This window comes from Cygnus olor, chromosome 1, assembly GCF_009769625.2.
Source record: "Cygnus olor isolate bCygOlo1 chromosome 1, bCygOlo1.pri.v2, whole genome shotgun sequence".
Lineage (NCBI taxonomy): Eukaryota > Metazoa > Chordata > Aves > Anseriformes > Anatidae > Cygnus > Cygnus olor.
The window spans coordinates 81559854-81582278 of record NC_049169.1 but is presented as its reverse complement, the minus strand read 5'-3'; the positions used below and the strand labels follow the sequence as shown (position 1 = coordinate 81582278).

Genomic DNA, 22425 nt, shown 5'->3' with positions numbered 1-22425 from the left:
AGTTTTCCTTCTGTCACCATAAATTCTATACTCAACCACTTCATGGTCACTATGACCAAGACGGCCGCCAATTGTCACGTCTCCCACAAGACCCTCTCTGTTCTCCAGCAACAGATCTAGGAGGGTACCTTTCCTAGTTGGCTCTCTTAGCACCTGCACCAAGAAGTTATCATCTAGGTGCTTTATGAACCTCCTGGATTTGCTCATGTCAGCCGTGTGGTGATCCCAGTTGACGTCTGGCAAGTTGAAATCCCCCATTAGGACAAGGGGAGTTGATCTCAAGGTATCTCTTAGTTCTGCAAAGAATAATTCATAGGCGTTGTCGTCCTGGCCACGTGGTCTGCAATAGACTCCCACAACGACATCCCCTTTATTTGTTCGCCCCTTAATCCTTACCCAGAGGCTCTCAACTTTGCCATCACCAACTTGAAGTTCCACACAGTCCAGCCCATGCTTCACATACATTGCCACCCCGCCACCTCGCCTACCCTGCCTGTCCCTCTTGAAGAGCCTGTAATCATCTATTGCAACACACCAGCCACAGGACTCATCCCACCAGGTTTCGCTTATGCCGATGATGTCGTAGCTGTGGGACTGGGCCAAGACTTCTAGCTCATCCATTTTATTCCTTGTACTGCGTGTATTTGTGTAGAAGCACTTCAAATGCGACTCCCTACACACAGCACCTTGTGTAGCCAAACGAAGGACCTCACTAGCACACAGTCCCTCTGATTCTAGCACACCATCCCTTAGCTCATCACCGGCATGTCTAGTTTTACCCCTTCCCCCTTCGAGTCTAGTTTAAAGCCCTATCTATCAGCCCTGCCAACTCCTGAGCAAAAATCCTCACCCCTCTCTGAGAGAGGTGCAACCCATCGGGTGTCAGCAGGCCCGGTGTCGCGTAGACCTTCCCATGATCGAAAAACCTGAAACTCTGCCAGTTGCACCAGTCCCGAAGCCACGTGTTAATGTGATGAGTCTGTTTGTCAGCATCGATCCCCCCTATTGGAAGGACAGAGGCAAACACAACCTGTGCCCCTGATCCTTTAAGTAGTCGCCCTGAAGCCCTAAAGTCCCTTTTGATCGCTCTCGGACTTCTCATCGCTACCTCGTCATTACCAGCCTGAAAGACCAGTAGTGGGTAGTAGTCGGTGGGCCGTACCAGGCGCTTGACTTTCTTAGGGAAGTCTCTCACCCGAGCCCCAGGGAGGCAACAGACTTCCCTGTGGGTTGGGTCTGGTCGTCATATTGGGCCCTCTGTCCCTTTCAAAAGGGAGTCCCCCATGGCAATAACCCTTCTTTCTTTTTTGACAGCTGATGTAGCAATGCGGGGGATTGGTTGCCTTGCCTTAGGCATCCTCTCCAACTGGGACAGGCTTTCGTCTACTTCGTTGTTCTGACTGTCGTGTTCTAGACCCTCATACCTGTTATGTAAGGGTAGATGTGAAGGTGAGGTGGGCAGGGACAGGGCTCACCTACCACCCCGAACAGGAACCTGCCTCCATTCCTCCCCCTTGGCCTAGGTCTCCTCGTACTGTCTGGCTGGATGAGGGAACTTTTGTCTTCTGCGTAGCAGGAGACATTTGTGCTATGGCAGGCTCGTGAGTCTGTGTCAGAGAGGGTAGAGTACACCTCCACCAGTCAATTTCCCTCTCTGACTCCCTGATGCTCCTGAGCCTGCTCACCTCCTCCCAAAGCTCCGCTACCTGGCTGAGTAGCTCTTCAATCTGGGCACACCTCCCACAGGCATACCCCTCGCTGCTGCTGTCGGATACCGACAGAAGACTCGGGCACACCCTGCAGCCCAAGACCTGGATGGCTGCGTGTTTCCCCAAGAATGCTTCTGCCCAACTGCTTATCCAATTCTCTAAGCTTGTCTTCATACAAGAGGTGCTCCAGGACTCTGATCATCCACGTGGCCCTCTTCTGGACACACTCTGCCAAGTCCATGTCCTCTTTATGTTGGAGGCCCCAGAGCTAAATGCAGTACTGAAGGTACTCTTTCCTATTTAGAGAAAAAGTGGCAAACATTGCATGTACAAAACACAGGTTTATCATAGCTACAGATTTGGTTTGCAATGTCTTGTTAATAAATAGAAGGTCTTGATCAATCTTATTCAGATGGTGGGTACCTAATTGTTAAAACTCAATGTAAAACTTGGGTACTGAACCAGCAGAGGAAGTATATTATTCTAGCCATCTGTGAATACTTAGTTGCAGACATAATTAATTCCACATGCCCAATATTTTATCATAATTGTGTAAGTTATCCTATTTTTATGTTTTATATACCCACATAGCCTTCACTGTGGCTAAAGTTCTAAACATTTATTCTGCTTTAAGAAAAAAAAATCAATAAAGGAAAAAAAATTGAAAAAAAAAAATCTAAATGCATTCAGAATTGCCATCTTGGAACCATAGCTACTTTCCATAGGCATGCCATGTGTTTGAAAGTCTGCCTCAAAGTCCATGATACTAGAGAGAGTGAGTTCATAGATTTATGCAAGACATGAGGGAATGTTTCCTCTGCATCTCCTTTCTTACGTAAATCTCAACTTGGAAGATCAGCAGCTTTCAGTGATTTTTAACTGTTCAAATCTTTCTGCTTTAATGCTTTTCTCTTTCTGTGGTTTGAAGAGAGGCCGTTCGTGATTCCTAGAAGGAATTCCTAGAATAGCTCTTGCTAGAGGTTACAGTTTTCACAAAACATGCAGTTGTGCCATATTGTAAAGACTTTGGAAGGGATTTTCATAAATGCCAAAGTCACAGAGGAGCACAAGTACTACTGAATGTCAGTGGGACTTAAGTTCCTGAGACACGTATGAAAATCACAGCTTTCAGTTTACATAGGTTTGAAATCATTAGGAGCTTCAGTAGATTCTTGTGGTGTGTAAATACATTTCTTTAAATCCAGTGCATTCAATACTGATGTACATGAAAATAATGTATTTCTGCATATATATCTGAATATATAAGTACTTCAGAATGAATATGGAAATCTTTCTGAATCACTTTTTAAAACCCTTTCTATAGATTAGTTGGAAACTAACAGCATTCTGTGATTTAGGGAGATGTATAATAGGAATAAATATAGAGAGATTTTTAGCTATATGTTACAGTCTCTTCTCCTGCTTACTGTTTCAGGTGGTCAACAATCTAAAAGTGCACTCAGACTCTTGAAAAAATGTATATTTGCAGGTCACCTTAATTTTTTCATTCTTCATGCTTGAAATCCCCATTGAAATTTCAGCATTACTAGATTGCTGGATGATAAAGGACGTATCTTTTCTGTTCTCAAACAATGAGTGCCAAAGGCAAAAGAATGAAATTTGTATGCTACACTGTCTATGTTACATGTGCATGCTCATTTATCTCAATAACTGACTGTCATCGTTGTGTGTGTACATCTTACAATGACAATAAGAGACCAATACTACTCAAGATGTCAGATTTTCAGGGATAGATTTCTAGCTGCAGGCAACTTGAGCAAAATACCTCAGATTGAGAACACTCTCCTTCTTGTCACTGACCACATTAGACCCTTTTATGTAGTTTCATCTTTGGTTTTTATTTGTTGTTTTCTTCCATCCATGCCTTGAACTTCAATGTTTTTCATATGTGATGTGAGTCATGTGTGTGTTCAACAAAAAATGTAATTAAATAATGTATTAATATATTAAAGTAAACAAGGTATGTATTCAGTTGCCTACACAAATTTTGTTGCATTTTGGTGAACAATTAAACTTCTTCAGCTGTTTTGCAAATCAAATAGAAGTAGTATTTTTAAAGGGATATCAGATATTTCTGTGTACTTCTAATGTATATTTTAAAATATATAAATTTTGAATCACAAAGGGGATATATGTTTTCTTGATTTGGGTGCTACTGAAATTCTGTTACCTTCCAACAACTGAATTCAGAATTAAGAGCAGATTATTCATTTCCCAATAAGGGTTTAAATTGCTTCTGCCCAACTGCTTATCAGCCTTAAAAATTACTTAATCAAAGGTAAATAACTTTATAAAGATTAAGAGCTCTCTTTGTTTCCTTTAGAAATAAAAATAAAAATTAAAAAAAAAAAATAATCATGTATAGTAACAAGGATCCTACCAACAGTAGGATAATATAGAATCACAGTATGGTTTGGGCTGGAAGAGACCTTAAAGATAACCTTGTTCCAACCCCTCTGCCATGGGAAGGGACACCTCCCACTAGAACAGGTTGCCCAGGGCCTCATCCAACCTGGCTTTGAATACTCCAGGGATGGGGCATCAACAGCTTCCCTGGGCAGCCTGTTCCACTGCCTCACCACTCTCGTAGTAAAGAATTTCTTCTTAATGTCTAATCTAAATCTACCCTCTTTTAGTTTAAAAATATTACTTCTTGTCCTATTGCTATATTTCTTGGTAAAGTGTATATTGGGCCCCAGCTTTCCTGTAGGCCCCATTTAAGTACTGAAAAGCAGCTATAAGGTCTGTCAGAGCCTTCTCTTCTCTAGGCTTAACAACCCCAACTCCCTCAGCCTGTCTTCATAGCTCCAGCTTTCTGATCACCTTCATGGCCATCCTCTAGACCTCCTGTAATGGGTCAATGTGTTATGTTGTGGGAGGGGGGTTTCATGAGCGTAGAATGGAGGCAGAAAATCACCACCCTCGACCTGCTGGCCACAATTCTTTTGATGCAGGCCAGGATACAGTTGGCATATTGGGCTGCAAGCATCCATTGCTGGCTCATGTTGAGTTTCTCTTTAACCAACACCCCAAGTCTTTCTTGGCAGGTCTGCTCTCAATCCACTTATTGTCCAGCTTGTGTTTGTGTTTGGAATTGCTCCAGCCCAGGTGCAAGACCTTGGCCTTATTGCACTTCATGAGGTTTTCTGTCAAGAAAAAGTAATTGTTACACTTGATGTGAAAATAGGATTTATGTCTAATGCTAATTTTTGCTCTTCACCTATGTCAAACTATAATAGTGCATAGAAAGGAACTGTAGCATTTTCTGCCAATGAGTATTAAACAGACCATTAAATAACTAGTATTGCATTACACAGAATGAATAAAAGAGCAATAGAGGTCCAAATTTGAGAGATTTCAAACTACAGATGTAAAACTAAGAGGCAAGCTTTTTTTTTTTTTTTTTTTTTTTTTTTAAGAAGAGGAAACTAAGCTAGTAGTTAGTTTTACTTTTTCAATGTTTTGTATGATTTGGAAAGTCACTGATAGCTTTTTTTTTATCAGCAACAAAACACTTTTCAAGTTAATAAATATTATTAAGTCATTAGTTTCTATTAAAGTATTTTTTGTTATCCTTGATTTGTCCTAGATCAGAGGAGGAAAGCTTATGATCACATACACAAGAAAGAATGATGCTGGCAAGTATGTTTGTGTTGGAACAAATATGGTTGGAGAACGTGAAAGCGAAGTTGCAGAGCTCACTGTTCTAGGTAAGAACTCTCCTTTAAGACTGTGTTAATGAAAATGTCCATGAATATGAAAATGTCCAACTTTGTTATTCCTAGGAAGCCTTTAATTAAAGGTCATTGTCAGCTATTTCCTTTTCGGTGTTTATTTTGAAAATGTTTTTTGTCACATTAGCATTCTAGCAAATGGGTGGCAATTAGAGAATAAATTAGATTGCAAAAGACCTTTAAGATCACCAAGTCAAACCATCAGTTAATGGCTTTGCAATCTAGCTTTGTTGTTACTATAGAAGATACTTTCATACTTTGTTTTCAAACTGAAAATAGTTCCAATGTCCACTGACTGAGTCAGTACAATGAAACAATACCAAAACAAAAAGTGACATCGCTAAGAAGAGGCTATATTTTTCTTTCTTTTAGAAGCAAATCACAATTATTCTATATTTCTATTATAAATAATTATTGTTTTGTTTATTATGCATGCTGAGTGTTGTAAAGATGCAACAGGTCTACTTGTTCAAATGATCATATGATAGTTCCTTCAAGCATTAAAAAATATTTTCATTTAAGATAACTGATCTTAGCTGAAAATTGCATTTTTTTGTTGCTATGGCAGAAAAGAAACTGTAACTCCAGTGTAATCTCAGACTGTCTTCAGCATGTGAGAGTTAGTTGCCTTATCCCTGTAGATGCAGCTTTGGTAGTTTTCATTCAAAATGTGTTACGTGTTTCTTGGAAGTAGGGAAAGCTTGAGATATCTATTGCTTCTGAAGGAGAAATTAAGCTGTTTTATCATGACTACATGAGAATATCCAAGCCATGAGTTCAGAACTGTGTTGTTTCCATCACAGTGCTGCTGCAGTAATCCTGGTTCTGGCCTTTTTTTTTTTTTTTATTTTTTTTTTTAACCAAAATCATTAGATTGGAAAAGGCCTTTAAGATCAAGTTTAACCGTCTACCTAACATTACAAGTTCCATGTTCCTAAACGCCACATCCACACGTCTCTTAAATATCTCTAGGGATGGCAACTTCATCCCTGGTCAGCTTGTTCCAGTGCCTAACCACCCTTTCTGTAAAAAACATTCTTCTTGATATCCAGTCTAAACCTCCCCTAGTGCAATTTGAGGCTGTTTCCTCATGTTCTATCACTTGCTTCTGAGAAAAGAGACTGACACCCTCCTTGCTGCAACCTCCTCTCAGGTAGTTACAGAGAGAGTGATGAGATCTCCCCTCACACTCCTCTTCTCCAGACTAAACAACCTCAGTTTCCTTGTTTTCTAGTTGCTTCCCCAGCTTTGTTGCTCTTCTCTGCACACATTCAAGCCACTCGATATCTTTCTAGTAGTGAGGGGCCCAAAACTGACAGGACATTTGAGGTGCAAGCTCACCAGTGCCATGTGCAAGGGGACAATGACTTCCCTACTCCTGCTGGCCACACTGCCTCTGCTGCAGCCCAGGATGCCGTTGGCCTTCTTGGCCACCCAGGTACACTGCTGGCACATGTTGATTTGGCTATTGAGCAGCACCCCCAGGTCCTCTTCTGCCAGGCAACTTTCCAGCCCCTCTATCCAAAGACTATACTGCTGTGTCAGGTTGTTATGACCCAAGCACAGCACCTACATTTATCCTTGTTGATTGTCATGGAATTGGAAACATCCCATCAATCTAGCCTATCCAGATCTGCAGAGCTCTGGAGAGCCTTCTTACCCTCAAGCAGATCAACATTCCCACCCAATTTGGTGTCGTCTGCAAACTTACTGAGGGTGCACTCAAGCTCCTCATCAATATTATTGATAAAGGTAATAAATAAAGCTGGCCACAATACTGAGCCCTGGGGAGCACCACGTGTGACTGGCCACCAAGCAGATTTAACTCCATTCACAACAACACTTTGTGCCTGGCCATGCAGTCAGTTTTTACCCAGTGAGCAATACAGCTGTCCGTGCCCTGAGCAGCCATTGTCTCCAGGAGAAGGCTGTGGGAAACGGCGTCAAATGCCTTATTAAAGTCACAGTAAACAACAGCTACAGCCTTTTCCTTGTCCACTAAGCAGGTCTTCTTGTCATGAAGGAGATCAGGTTAGTCAAGATTAGGACAAGATTTCATAAATCTATGCTGACTGGGTGTGATTACCTGGTTGTCCTGTGTATGCTGTGTGGTGGCACCCAAGATGATCTGCTCCATAACTTTCCCTAGCACCGAGGTCAGAATGACAGGCTTGTAATTCTCCAGATCCTCCTTCCTGCCCTTCTTGTAGATGGACATCACATTCGCCAACCTGCAGTCAACTGGGACCTTCCCAATTAGCCAGGACTGCTGGTAAATTATTGAAAGTGGCTTGGCAAGCACTTCATCCAGCTCCTTTAGCACTCTTCGGTAGATCCTATTAGCCCCATAGATTTGTGGGTGTTCAAGCAGCATAATAAGCTGCTAACCATTTTATCTTGGATTATAAGGGCTTCATTCTTCTGAGCAGACTTGAGTACCCTGAAAAGAATTAGTCTTACTAGTAAAGACTGAGGCAAAGAAGGCATAAAATACCTCAGCCTTTTCCTCATCTCGTCATTGTTTCCCCCCACATCTAATAAAGGGTGGAGATTCTCCTTAGTCCTACTTTTCTTATTTATGTACTTTAAAAAAATGGATGTATATTATTGTCTTTTACTGTAGCGGCCAAGTTAAGCTCTATTTGGACTTCAGCCCCTCTAATTTCTTCCCTGCATGACCTCACAACATCTTTGTAGTCCTTCTGAGTTGTCTGTCTCTCTCTCTTTTTTTTTCCTTTTTTTTTTTCCTGAGTTCCTGAAGAAGCTCTCTGTGCAGACATGCTAGTCTTCTCCGCCAGCTCGTCTTTCAGCACATAGGGATGGCCTGCTCCTGTGCCTTCAAGATTTATTCTGTTCTAGAAAAATGTCCAGCCTTCCTGGACTCCTTTGCCTTTTAGAACTGCTTCCCAAGGGACCCTGTCAAATAGGTCCCTAAAATCAACCCTGTGAAAATCCAAAGTAGCAGTTCTACTGACTGCAGAACTTCTTATTCAGGTTTAAGATGTGTTTTGTCAGTCTTTGGCACTTTCATGTCTCTTCACTACTTTTTAAAAGTATGATGCAGGCGACTTAAGGTTCTGCTCAGAGTTTTTTAATGAAGCAATGTCTTCCTTAATGAAATGAAATTATCTGCCATTTTGAAGTTGTTGAGATTGAATATCCAGCAAGATAGTCTGGTAACTTTCTGTAAACTAAGGAAGGATCTCTGTGATCCACCATCCTGGTTCCTTTTTTTTTTTTTTTTCATTTGAAAACCTTTGAAGCACTTCATATGGAAATTTATTGTCAAATAGACTTTTAGAACTTCAGAGCAAAATCTAGAATTGAAAGAAGGCTATAGTTACATGAATGAAGTCCTGACACTGGGCTCCTTGTCAACTGTACTGTTTAATTATTCTTCTAACCAGAGAATCACAATATAGACTGTTATATATAATTCATGCTGGAAATAGTACTCTTGCTAAAAACCTGTAAGATGGACTCATTAGAGAGAGAGGTCTTTCTTTGCCTTTTACTCCATCTGGTTTTCCCTTCAAATGAATTTCTGATTTTCAGTTTGGGGAAACTAGTAAGCTTTTATTTTCAAACAGGACAGTAAAGCTTTGTCTGTCTTATCAATCTATGTCTAGAAAACTTTAATACACTTCATTTTTTCAAGTTGAGTCTAGATATGAGTCAAAAGGCATGAGAAACATGCTGACTTCATATATTAATATCTTTCAGCATAAATCTTGTGTTTATGGTTTTTGGTTATTTGGAAGTTGAACTTTTGCTTTTAGGTCTGCTTCAGATCAGAGGGAGGATTATAAGCCAGAGACTGTAATATTAGAAGATTTCAAAGTGTTCCTTACTAGGCTTTCCCTGCATTTACCAAATAATTGTGTGACAAAGATAGATACTTAACTAGTATCAGTGTGATTTCCTTTATCCATTTATGACTTGAATAAGAGAATTAAGAATGGATAGACAAAAGCTCTTGGACTGTTACTCTTCTGATAGAAAACTGACCTAGAGAACAGTATGGCTCAGGGCTCAATTCTAGCCCTGGCCCAGGACTTAAATCTGTTCAACATTTTTATCAATGATCTGGATGCAGGAGCGGAGCGCATCCTCAGCAAGCTTGCTGATGATAAACTAGGAGGTGCTGTTGACTTCCTGAAGGGATAAGGGGTATTGCAGAAGGATCTAGATAGATTGGAGAACTGGGCAATTAGCAACAGCATGAAGTTCAACAAAGGAAAATGCTGGATTCTGTACCTGGGACCAAGTAATGCTGGACACAGGTACAGACTGGGAGACGAGTGACTGGAGAGCAGCTCAGCTGTAAGGGATCTGGGGATGCTGGTCGATAGCAGTCTCAACATGAGCCAGCAGTGGGCAGCCAAGAGGACAAAACACATTTTGGGGTGCATTAAACAGCATAGCCAGCTGGTCAAAAGAAGTGATTACTCAGTATATTTAGCAGCGGTACAGCTTTGCCTTGAATATTACATGCATTTCTGGGCTTCACGATATAAAAAGGATCTTAATATCTTTGAAAGCTTTGAAAGAAGAGGGCAACAAAGCTGGTAAAAAGGCTGGTTGGAAGGCATGTGCTGTGTGGAAAGGCTGAGGACACCTGGGTTGTCTGGTCTGGAGAAGAGGAGGCTGAAAGGCGACCTCACTGCTCTTTGCAGCTTCCTGAGGAGAAGCAGAGAGGGAGGTGTCAGTCTCTGTTCCCTGATCACTGATGAAAGGACACAAGAAAATGGCAGAAAGCAGTGCCAGGGGAGGTTCAGACTGGACAATGGGAAAAGTTTCTTCACCATGAGGGTGGTCAAATGCTGAAACAGGCTTCCTAGTGAGGTGGTTCATGCCCCATGCCTGTCAGTGTTCAAGAGGCATTTGGGTAATGCCCTCATTCATATACTTTAACTTTTGGTTAGCCCTGAAGTGGTCAGGCAGTTGGACTTGATGATCTTTGTAGGTCCCTTCCAACTGAGCTATTCTATTTTGTTCTGTTCTCTTCAGTGGCATCCCTCAAAAAATGAATATAAAATATTGGATATATTAAAAAGGAAATAAAGATTAAAATGCAGAAAAACAAAACAGTGTTGTAGAGATCTTCCATGTCTCATAAGTGAGATATACAAAATATGCTGAAACAATATTGCAGTTGTGCTTGAATCCCAGTTCTTCAGAGGTGGGGCTGATGGCACTCTGAAGTGGAGGAAACTTTGCCTTCAGGTAAATATTTTATAAGTACATAGAATACAAATGGATCAGGCACACAAAAGAGTCTACAGAAGTATGGAAAAAAAAAAACACAACTCATTTGTAACAATAATTGTTTGGCCAAGCATGCTGACAGTTCCTACCTTCTTGGTTTTACAGTACAACCAGAATTATGTAAAACACAACATTAAGACTCATTGTGCAGTACTTTGCTGACCTTTTACAATGCTGTCTTGGTGTGGATAATGTCACTTTATCTTATTTTCATTATTGAAAGTTGTAGACTGATAAGAAGTATACAGAGTTGTCAGAAAAGTAGGCCTCTTGTGGTTTTTTTTTTTTGCTGTTGCACAGCAATCATGTCCTCACCAGATCAGTCCTTTATATTTTGCAGGATTAAACTGAATATCTTTCCTCAAAGTATTCTTACTGTGATGCTTAATCTGGAACATTTTCTTTTATTCAGGATTGTGGTTTTACTGCACCTACAAGAGAATGGGGGTGGAGGGGGGTGGTGTTATAAATGTATTTTTTATTTAATTAATTTAAAAAACAACTAATTAGAAATTTAATTTCTAAGTTGTGATTTAGATTCATATCTGTAGGTCCTTGTTTTATTTCTCACTTATTGAATACAAAACCAGGCTTGAACTGACAGCATAATCAGCCTGGTTGTAAAGCAAAGCAAAGGTAAGTTTTCTACGAGACTGGTGTCCCGTTTGTCTGGACATCCTTCAGGCTAAAGGAAATTTTTCTATAGAGTTTTGCTTAGTTGTCCTACTTCAGTCCTTTTTGAACCATTCACTATGGTTTTATAATACTGAATTTGTAAACACTTATCTGCATAGTCAAAGTGATATTTGTTAAGTGTGATATTAGTCAAACGTAACACAAATGTCAGATGCTAAGAATATAAAGCTGTCTCTTTATCCTTCTGTCAGGTTCTTTTGTACTCCTACAAGAGATCTGTGGCATATTTTTGGGTATTCACAGTTCCTGATGGTGCCAGTGGCTTCAGACTCTTCCAGTTCCAGGAAGATGATATGTATATCTTTAATACATACAAGTCAAAACATGCAACTGTCTTCTCATTTCTCTCAGAGCTTTCACAGCTTTATAGGCAAAAAGGTCATCTGCCTTAGGCAAAGGAACCTGCAAAGCGCTCTCATGTTCTTTTTTGGACATCTTTTTTGTCATTTGATGCTGCCTCTCTGGATGAGTAATTCTTCTTGGAGTATCCCAGTAATTCTTCAAATACTTTTCTTCCTTGTGCATGTGCAAACCTCACTGCACCACTCTGATATAAAACTCTATGGACAGTACAGCTCCAGATACTTTGGACCCTGTTGCAGGTAGCAAAGTGTATGGATTCCTTTCGTGAAATTTCTAGCTTCTAGCTGGGTTGCCACAATAGCACAGCCTGTGCTGAGATCCTGTTTCAGAAAGCCTGAGAGAATTTTGCAAAATGTGTATTTCTGACTCTGGTGAGCCAGGACTGGGGTCATCCATGCCCTACCATGTGAGTCAGGGATAACAGCAGTGTTTATTAGCAAGAATTAGAGAGAAAACATTGTAGGTATTTTTGGCTTACTTTATTTTGTGTGTGCTCATGAAAGAAAATGTTCTCTTTCTAATGTAGCACTGGAAATGACCATCATGTGGTAGCTGCTGCTGAGCACATGCAAGCAACCTCATAGAGCTAGTGTGCTGGGCATTACTTAGAATTTATATGCACCATAGAGTCAAAACCTCTAGTAAGATAGTATTTACTTTGTGCCTTCTGTCTTTTTGAAGCAGTGCAGCAGATGAGTAGTCATTTGTCTGAGGCCTTGCAGCAGGTCTGCTTCTTTTTAAGGGTCAATGCGTATTCAATTTGCGTATTCAATAAGATGTGATTTTCTTTAGGTATATTTGTTGTACCTAAGCCTGAAGAAGAGAAGGCTTCTGGGTAACCTTACTGCACCTTTTCAGTAGTTAAAGGAGGCTTATTAAAAAAGATGGAAAGCAGCTTTTTGCTCGGGCACACAATGACAGGACAAGGGGGAATGGTTTTAAACTAAAAGAGAAGAGATTTAGATTAGAGGTTAGGAAGAAATTCTTCACTCAAAGGGTGGTGAGGCAGGTTGCCCAGAGAAGCTGTGGATGCCCCAACCCTGGAGGTGTTCAAGGCCAGGTTGGATGGCGCTTTGAGCAACCTGGTCTGGTGGGAGGTGTCCCTGCCTATGGCAGCGGGGTGGGAACTAGATGGTCTTTAAGGTCCCTTCCAATCCAAACCATTCTATGGTTCTATGATGTGATGATATATAAGAAATAAGCTTGGATCCTGATCTACCATTGAGACTACTGTACTGAGATGAATAATTTACACAGCTACAAATCTTCTGCTTATTGTCTGAGCTTCTGTCCTGGGGCAAGGAGCTAGAGGAGCAGTGGCAAAATCAGCTCCATTGGATTCATCCCACTGTTCCTGTTTCTCTAACAGCTGGAACTGAGGGAAAATCACAATTCAGTCACAAAACTGCTGAACTAATCCTTTAATCCTTTTTTTTTTTTTTTTTTTCCTTTAGAAAGACCATCTTTTGTGAAGAGACCAAGTAATCTGGCTGTAACTGTGGATGATAGTGCTGAGTTTAAATGTGAGGCAAGAGGTGACCCCGTCCCTACAGTAAGATGGAGGAAAGATGACGGGGAATTACCAAAAGCAAGGTACAGTATATGTAGTTAACTTTCTGATGACATTTAGTTTGGTATATGATGTTGCCATTCAACATTTGACTGCTAACATTTCTTTTTCTTGAATAGAAAAGGCCTCATAAGACATTGAGCTCGATTTGAAGTTATCAATTATATTAAAACTTAAGAATTGCTTGTTCTAAGCCTTTTGTTGTGTTAACACGTTAAAAAAAAAAATAAAACAAACAAACTCAGTTTAGTCAGTAATATCTGAAACAGACTCAGACTTCACCTGAAAAACCTTCTGTAATTATTAAAACTTTGAGGGAATGTATAACAGTTAATAAATTAGGTTACAACATCAAGAAGTGTATACTGGAATTGCAATTGATGTAAAATGTAGTCTGTTAATGTACCAAACTGTCTTGGTTATATATGGTTTTCTTATTAAATCTCTAATTTACTTTCTTTCTGTCCCTGCTCTAATTCAGGCCAATAAGTAAAAGACCTTATTAAAAGGAAATATAATTCTGTGATAGATTATATATTTATTTACGTGAAACACCCATACATACATCAGTTGAAAAACTGTTGAGGATAGCAGGAGGGATTTGAAAGAAGACAGTAACAGTTGGCTCCTGTCATCCAAATTCATTTTTCTGTTAATCTAGTCTATAACTTTAATAAAAAGTATTGCATTTTTAAAAGGAAAGTATGCTTCCATGAAGAGAAACATATTGAAAGCATTATACAAAGAAGAGAAAAAAACAAGTGATGAAAGAACAGGAAATTGTGAAAGGCCACACATCATACTTTAGAAAAATTATTGAATGAGTTGTGATTTACACTGAAGTTTAAGCAATTCTGATCTTCCTGAGGACAATATTTTCTTTTCAACCATATTAAAAAAAATAAAATAAAACCCTTCATTCAGATGGAAACAGTATGGAGAGAATGATTACTATTATTAAATTTACCTGTTATGAGAGTTCTAATAATTAAAAAGTTCTGTGGTAGAACCTTATAATTGTATTACCCTAGTGAAATTCTACTGATGCCAGTGAAACTGACTTGTGTTGCAAATGAAATCAGAATCAGGTTTTCAAATTTATAAATATATATTTTGCTTCAAAACCTTTGTTTTTACATTATTGATTTACAATCATTTTTAAATATTTTTATTTACATGGGAAATGTATACATAAAAATATTTCAGAGGTAAAACACCGTATTCCTTCCTACCCTTTACAGAAGTTGTACAAAGTTCTACCTTTGTTCTTGTTCATTATATATTACTATGTATATTTAAAGATACGAAATCCGTGATGATCATACCTTGAAAATACGGAAAGTTATGGCAGGAGACATGGGCTCGTATACTTGCGTTGCAGAAAATATGGTTGGAAAAGCTGAAGCATCAGCAACTCTAACAGTGCAAGGTAAGAATGATTCTTTATATATTATTCTAACCTAGAATTAAGAGAAATGGATTTTTTACATGGCAAACTTAGGGAGTTGTTATACACAGACTAGTTGTGTCTATAAACAACTCGTAGAGTTGCTGCTTACACTGTATATCTCTGCTGTGTTGTAAAAAAAAATGCAAAAATATAATTTTAGTTTAAATTGTATTCTTTAGGAACAGAAGCATTTCAGATGTAACATTTTTCTCAAGCAGTCTTTACCTTACCAGGGTGGGGAATTGAATACATTTTGAATTTCAATGTGTTCAGAATTATATTATTTACAAGTTTTTATCTGAAACACTAACAGAAAGAATAGAACCAGTTTTATCAAACTACATTACTTAATTTTTTACATTATTTTTTACATTATTACATAATTTTAGTTTCAATTATCTGCTGATTTTTTTCAATTAAATGTAGTAAATAAGCATTGAATGATAAATCTGTATGTATATCTTATAATGCATTAACCCAGACCACTGGAATTTCAGTTGCTTTTTCATTATAAAAGCATGTCATAGCACTACTGTTTCTCTGTAAGATAAAATTCTCTGTAAGATAAAATTCAGTGGAACTCAGTGTATTAATATGTATAGAATCTTCATTGCCTTTATATACACAATCCAGATGTTCACTATTCAGGTAATCCCTCTCTTCCTTTCCGGCCTAGCAGACAGGCAATGATGTCATACTGACGCTTTTTTTCTACACGCTGATGGTCCTCCTGTCCTTTTCTGTTCAGTGGGAATTAGTCATTACGAAGTTCTGTGGAAGTATAGGCTTAAAAGTATTTTATTTGGTAACAGCACTCAATTTTGACACATTTACTGTAGCAGGAAAGGTCTTGTCCTTAACCTGATCTCCTTTTTCCACTAGAAACATTTGGTATCCTTAACATCTGTAGCCGTTAGGAAAACACAGGAAAGAATATCTTTGTTGGAGGTCTCATAAAACAAAAAATTTTGAGATGTTCTCTTTTGTTAAGTCATCATGATCTTTATACATCAAAACTGATATCTTATGTTTGCAAAATAATCATCTCTTATGCTCAGTGTTTTAGAATAAAAGATTAACAGGTGAGCAGTAAGCATGGTTTATTCCGAAGAAAAAGCTTGAATTATTTTTTTTTTTTAAATGGCTATTTGTTCTGAAGATCATGTCTTATGTCAACTGTTAATCTTTTAGAGTATCAGTATTAAGAACTTTTCCTCTATGACTGGTTGAGCAGATAGCTTTCTGGAAATAAGCTATCAGTATCCCTAGTCCTCCTCAGTCTTATTCAAATAATCTGCAGACACATTCTGGTAATGCCATATAGGTTGATGGTACTACTCAGATACAAAATTACCCAAGTTTATAGTTGATAGAGATCTAGAGTGAGATCTTTTGAATTTTGATAATAAAACAGTATGTCTAAGGAACAGTATCATAGCATAAGTCTTGATTCAGTAAGATTTTGTAAGCATTTATATTACACAGTGGATGTTTACAGTGTAAGAGCTTTGCTCTGCAGATATTGTTATACAATAATTGGTTTCCCAGCATGAATGGATTATCTCCTGAGCTATTTTTCTGTGCTAATGTGTCTGTAGAATGGATTGATACTAGAAATTGTGATGTGTGGGTCCAATTTGTACTTTATAATGCAGTAAATTATGATCAAAATCCATTTATTAAAGTATCTAGGAGACCTAGGCTTATGGAAGAAAAGAAAGAAAAAAAAGAAAAAAAAAAAAAAAAAAAAAGAGACTCCTCTAGAGAGCATGCATTTTCCATTCAGGTATTTTTTCACATTTTTCCTTCTTTTTCTCCTGTTTCTTCTCTCCTACTGCTCTTCTTTTTTGGTCCCTGCTTTCCCTCCTCTGCCCTCTTGTTTAAACCACATCTTCTGAAGGGTCAGCTTATTGGCTACACTACATCTAGAGAGGTAGATGTGATCTTCTTGTTTCAGTGTTAAGATGATAATGATCTGACAGCATTCATGGACATATGAGCATGTTTCCACAGCTCATTGAGGAAAATATTTTTTCATTTATATGAGTTAGTATTTTTTCAGGCTGGTTTAAGAAATGGAAATGACAAGTAAGTCTCTTCTGCATTTTTGGTAATTTTCATACGTTCTGTTGATGAAGGAATAATACATAAGTGTGTGTGTGTGGGGGGGGCGGGGGTATGCTGGATAGAGTTATTTCTGATGCATATTCGGGCTATGTTACAAACCATGGCCTCAGAATTTGAATCTGCAACTGTGTATCTGTCCTTTTTAAATTCAACAAATGACAAAAAAAAGGTTGGTTTGTTTGTTCCCTCGGTAGCTCTGGGATAGGCAGTGGTGTTTTCATGCCAGACTGCCCTCCAAAGAAACAATATGGGAGTTGTTAATGGTAACAACTCCAGAAGACGTGTCTGTTTAGGAAGGGGTGGTCATAGTCTGACAAGTGTCTATGCTGTTAAAGTGCTACCCTGCATGATATGTGACATAGAGCAGAAAGTGCTGTAAGCGATGCTCTTCAGGACGCTTCTCAGTCTTTTGGCTTTGTGGCACTGCTATGATGATAGATCCTCTTCCTGTGCTCATTTTCCAGGCCTGATTGAATTGTGCAAGTTCTGCAGCCTGCAGGGTTATCTAGGGTATTAAGAGGTGGAGATTGTAGCACGGTGGCTAATGGAGATACTTAGGTGGCAGGGATGTGATGACGAGAGGTGGTGAATAGCTAACCTGGTGTCTCAACAGAGAGCTAGCTGGGATCTAGCTGTACTGCTAGCCTTCAGCTCAGCGCTGACACTTCTTGGTCTAGCAGACATATAGCAGTAGGTAAGACATGCCCTGCAGTGCTCCATAAAACTCTGTGTGGCATCCTCTAAGCTAGTAATGCTTCTGGGAACAAGCTGTCTCTGTATCCGTGGACTAGTAACTATCAGCTCAGATAATTCAACTACATATAATGGGATGCTGATGGTAGAAAACACAAAAGAGGGGAGGAGATACCAATTCCATTTCAGTGTTGTACTTGCCCAAGGCACCACCATCACAGGTTCTGATTACTGGGATCAGTATTTCCCTGCATACAGACTCCAAACTTTGGGGGCTGTGTTTCCTCTCTATATATGAGATACAGATGTTGTATTTTTATTCAGTTTCACTAAAACTACTAAACCAAATTTGGAGTTCCCTATTTGCATAGAAGTTCGAACCCCTTACTTAGGCTTTTACTATTGCAGCTTAAAAGTATTTCCATCTTTCAAGTTGTTTGTCAGGTTATCTTATTTTCTTCCTGGAAAACGAAATACTTAAGAAAACTTAATTCTACTATTTATTTATTTTTTAATTCTCCTAAAATTAGAGAGCCTCAGTCCATTGTTTTCATTTTGTATCAATGTATAGCGCATATGTAAGACATCCGTAGACATTGCTGAATACACATGGTAGAGTTTAATTCAGGAGATGATTAATTATTAAATAAATACTTCAATCAATACAAGCTGCCGGGAAGCAGCCTGGAGTACAATACATTTTATTTTACCAGACTCTAATAAGTAGCTGATGTGCTCCAGCAAAGGGAAATGATGGCCAAAAATGTATCTCCGGACCCACTGGATTTCTCTCTTAGTTTCCAGCACTAAGTAAATTGGATATACTTATCATGCACAATTTTAGTATATATGCAAGATGCTTTTCATGTTTTCATGGAGATGTCTATTATGTGTTTTTCTTAGTTTTATGCCTTTAAGCAGGACAGTAGAAATGGTAATATTATATACAATTTAACTGAATCCCATATTCCTGAGAAATATAAAATTGCCATGAATATGTGCCTCAGAACCTCAGTTCTAAAACAGAATTAGTTTTACCATTAATGGAAATAGCAGTAGGCTTTCTTCAGAAACCAGCAAATTTCACATTTAATCATGAAAAAGCTTTTAAGTAAATCTAGCAACAAAAGGTTTCACTTATTTTCCCCTAGTTCCATTTGCTTTGCTCCCATTTGCAGTACTTAATCAGGCTTTTTTTAACATCCATTTTAATAAGATTTCTATCATTTATGTTGAAATGAGATTTACTCTCTAAAACAACTGAAAATTATGATTCCAGTGGAAGTCTTCCTAGGCTGTAGGCCAAGAACAGTTATAGCAATGACAGTGTCGTTGCTGCTCAGCAGGAGTTGAAGGAGGAAGAGGCTAAGTACATCAGATGACCAGGTCTCCACAAAATACCCCTGTTGTTGACTATGGGTTGGTCACCAGCAGGTTGGTAGTAAACGGAAATCCTCAAACTTTGTGTTCTTTTTAGGTCCTTTTCATCAAAAAGTGACTGTGAAAGAGCTTGCAATATTTGTTGTAGTGCCCTGTCTAATACACACCCAAGCATGCAGCAGCAGTAACTGAACAGTGCATTGTAAATGTTGGCATTCAAAGGCACTAAGCATATTCAATGTTACTGGTTTGGCAGGAAGAAGGAAGAATTCCTGTGGAAATAGCTCTGGCAAATTCATATTTTGCAGTGGTGCTCTTTGATATCAAGGTTGTTCTGGTTTATGATGTCATTACTGTTGGGAATAACAGAAATTGCCTGTGGGGTATCCAACCTACAGTGACAAGAACTTTCCATAACTGAGTTCTCGCTGGGATTTTGCTGGACTAGTCAACTGACGAGGAATTTTAATCTGAAAAGGTGGCACATGCATCAGGTCTGGAATTTCCTCTGCTTTCCACCTCCCTCTTTGTGCAAAGTAACTTTAAGGCACGCCATAGAAGACATCTATTTGATTAGGCTTCTGGGTAGGGCTAGGAAAACCACCCTGAATGAAAAGGAATGAGATTTGCTCTTTTGTCTGTCAGATACCATGTAAATGTTTCCACTGTGTCAGGTTGCTGTTACACATTATAAGTTGGCTGTAAATGTAATTGCTTTATAGGTATCCGAGACACAGACATTAAAATAACAAAGACGCAATTTGAATTTTTATGGGATTTTAAAAAATGCCATTGGGGTATATGTTGGCTATTATGTGTTGCAGTGAAGGCCTCGCTGGATCATTAAATGCTTTAATTTTAAAACAGGAATTTGGATTTAAATCTTTAAATTTATACTTGTCTACGTGGTCAGCATTTCTCCCTTTTGAAAGAATTGATTTTAAGCAATATTGTGTCTTACATTTCCATGAAGGAGAAAGGAATAATAGTGATTGTTTGATGAAATTCAGTATTTTTTTTAATTAATAAACTTTTGGCAGGATAAGTGAGGGGAGCTATCTCTTGTGATTTGTATAGCTTAAAGGCACATCCCTTTCCCCATTAGTGACTGCTGTAAACTATGACAGTACTTCAGATTTCTATCAATGATCTGAGGAGTTTGACTGCCACCTATTTCTGGTTAGACAATATAAATCTTAGAAGTTAATCAGAGGGAAATGAGGAAACTATCTGAAGAAGAGGTTAGTGCCCTGAAGGTGCTTGTTCTATTGATGCGAGTGATGAACACTAAGATTCCTGAAGCATTTCTGAAATGCAGGGAAAGAAGGAAACAGTAAGTATTTCAAAAAATTAAAAAAAAAAAAAAAAAAAAAAGATTTATAGTTACTTTAAATCCATGTAACGTATTTTAACAAACAACTGCTCCTATGCTTTTTTAAGTTTTTAACTGGAGGGTTTTTTTGCTTGGTTGTTTTTTTTTTTACATAGCATCTCATAACAATGACTACAATTGCTTACGTGGAAAAAATACTTAAAAACTTTAGAGAACTGTTACTGCAATTTAGCACTTTAAAACAAGAAGTTGAGACAGATGTTTCTTAGCAAGTAGAGCATAAGGAGTGCAAATAATTTGGAGAAACGTTACTGTAGAGATATGTTGAAGCCAGAGGCTTTCTTCTGCAGAAAGAGATTAATTCACTGTAAAATTCTTTAAAATTACACCTTTTAATCACTCAGTGCAGAGAATTTAAGAAAGTAGATTTGTGCAGAATAAATCAGCACTCAATTAAAAAGTAGCAAAGATTCTTTTCTACTGCCTGCAATTTACTAAACCCAATGGCTAAGGAAAAATCAATTGTTTTTGTATCAGGCTTCACTGTTGCAGGCTTTTTTTTGTGTGTGTGTATGACTGCTGTTGTAAAGATAACATTTCAACAGTTTTGCCATTAAAATAGACAAAGCAGAATTTTACTGCAAAATGTTGTGTTTGGGGGATTTGGGGATTTATATGTAAAATTAAATAGAGTGCAAGGAATAATAACTTATATTGGCTACTCATTAAACAGTATTTCTCCTGTATGCTCATTCTGAAATAAATGTAGGCCTTATTAAATTATGCTAAACATCTGTAAAAAAGTAACACCCGTTTTCTGGCCTTGTTTCTAACCTGTGAGTAATTTTCATAAGGACTATACAGTGATTATAATACACTCCCTTACTTATGTTACATTACATGCATCATTAAAATCAGTCATCTCTGTGAATTAGTTCTTGACAAAAAATGCTGACTTATAACAGCAGTGTGTTCAAACATTATTTCGCTAAGCTGTTTTAGGCACTGTTTGTGACTATGAATTATGTTTTGTTTGAACACTAAAATAGGTTATTGTTAGGTGCTGAATAACACTCCAGAATATATTTGGGTAATAAAGTATCTTGCAGTCTTTACAAGCAAACTGTGTCACATAGTAGGCTCAGTATCATGAGCTTCCAGTGCAAGAAAAAAACAGCTTAAACTGCTAAACATTAAGTATGCTCCTATTATTCTCAGTGGGAGGAATTTGCATGTTCTTCTTGTCCTGATGACCGCACATTAATTCCTGAAGTTTGGAGTGAATTTTATTTTCATTTCATTATGGAATAGGATGAGAGGGTTGAGAAACAAACAAACTGTCTGGATGGACATCAGGTTGCTTGTTGTGTTCTCATAAATACCCAATGCACTCTAAACACAGCCCTGAGGGGGATTCTGTTCCCTTTGCATCTTTCAGTGGCATATAGGAGAGTCCACTTAGGACTTGCATTTCCTCAAATGAAACAGCTGCTCTCTTCTTTGGTACAGTTAAGGTAGCACATTGATACCTGGGTTTTAGGAAAGAGGAAATTTCAAGTCGCCCAAGAATTCTGCTGCAGTCCAGTCTTTCACCAGCAAGATTAGATGACCTATTCTGAAACCTCTTCTGTACCTCTTTCTCGAGTTACTGTGTGCTCAGATCTTATTAGACTTTTTTTCCTTAAAGAGTGTTACTAACCTAAATAAAAACAGAACCTCAAAACTTGTTTGCTAATATCCCTAGATTATCACAGCTGCCATAACACTTCATTTCAGACTACCAATAATTTTGATAGTATTACAGTCTTTTGGTAAAGGTGAACCACTGCCTTACTGTATGAAAAACAGGCTGAGTGTTCTTTTGTTTTTTGTTTTTAAATAATATATATATTTTGTTTCTGAAGATTGTGTTTATTTCTTTAGGCAGTTTGTTCCCATTTCCACCTGCCTCACACTAAAAATTCCTGGTACCTGATAGCTATTTTGATCTGATGTAGAGTTCTTAAATGTTGCGATTTTTGCTACCTGTAATTAACATTTGTTAATGTGTCCTAGTTACCTTGTAGATAACACTATCAAAA

At 38.3% G+C, this 22425-nt stretch overlaps 1 protein-coding gene across 5 annotated transcripts in view; it reads left to right on the top strand.

The window, feature by feature from the left end:
• Window positions 1–22425, top strand: part of ROBO1 (roundabout guidance receptor 1) — a 701438-nt gene that overhangs the window by 603692 nt on the left and 75321 nt on the right. For all 5 annotated transcript variants that reach the window (XM_040566451.1, XM_040566469.1, XM_040566441.1 and 2 more), the window contains exons 6-8: window positions 5320–5440; window positions 13246–13384; window positions 14663–14790. In XM_040566451.1, the coding sequence (XP_040422385.1) occupies window positions 5320–5440; window positions 13246–13384; window positions 14663–14790 (388 nt within the window). The remainder of the gene's footprint in view (window positions 1–5319; window positions 5441–13245; window positions 13385–14662; window positions 14791–22425) is intronic.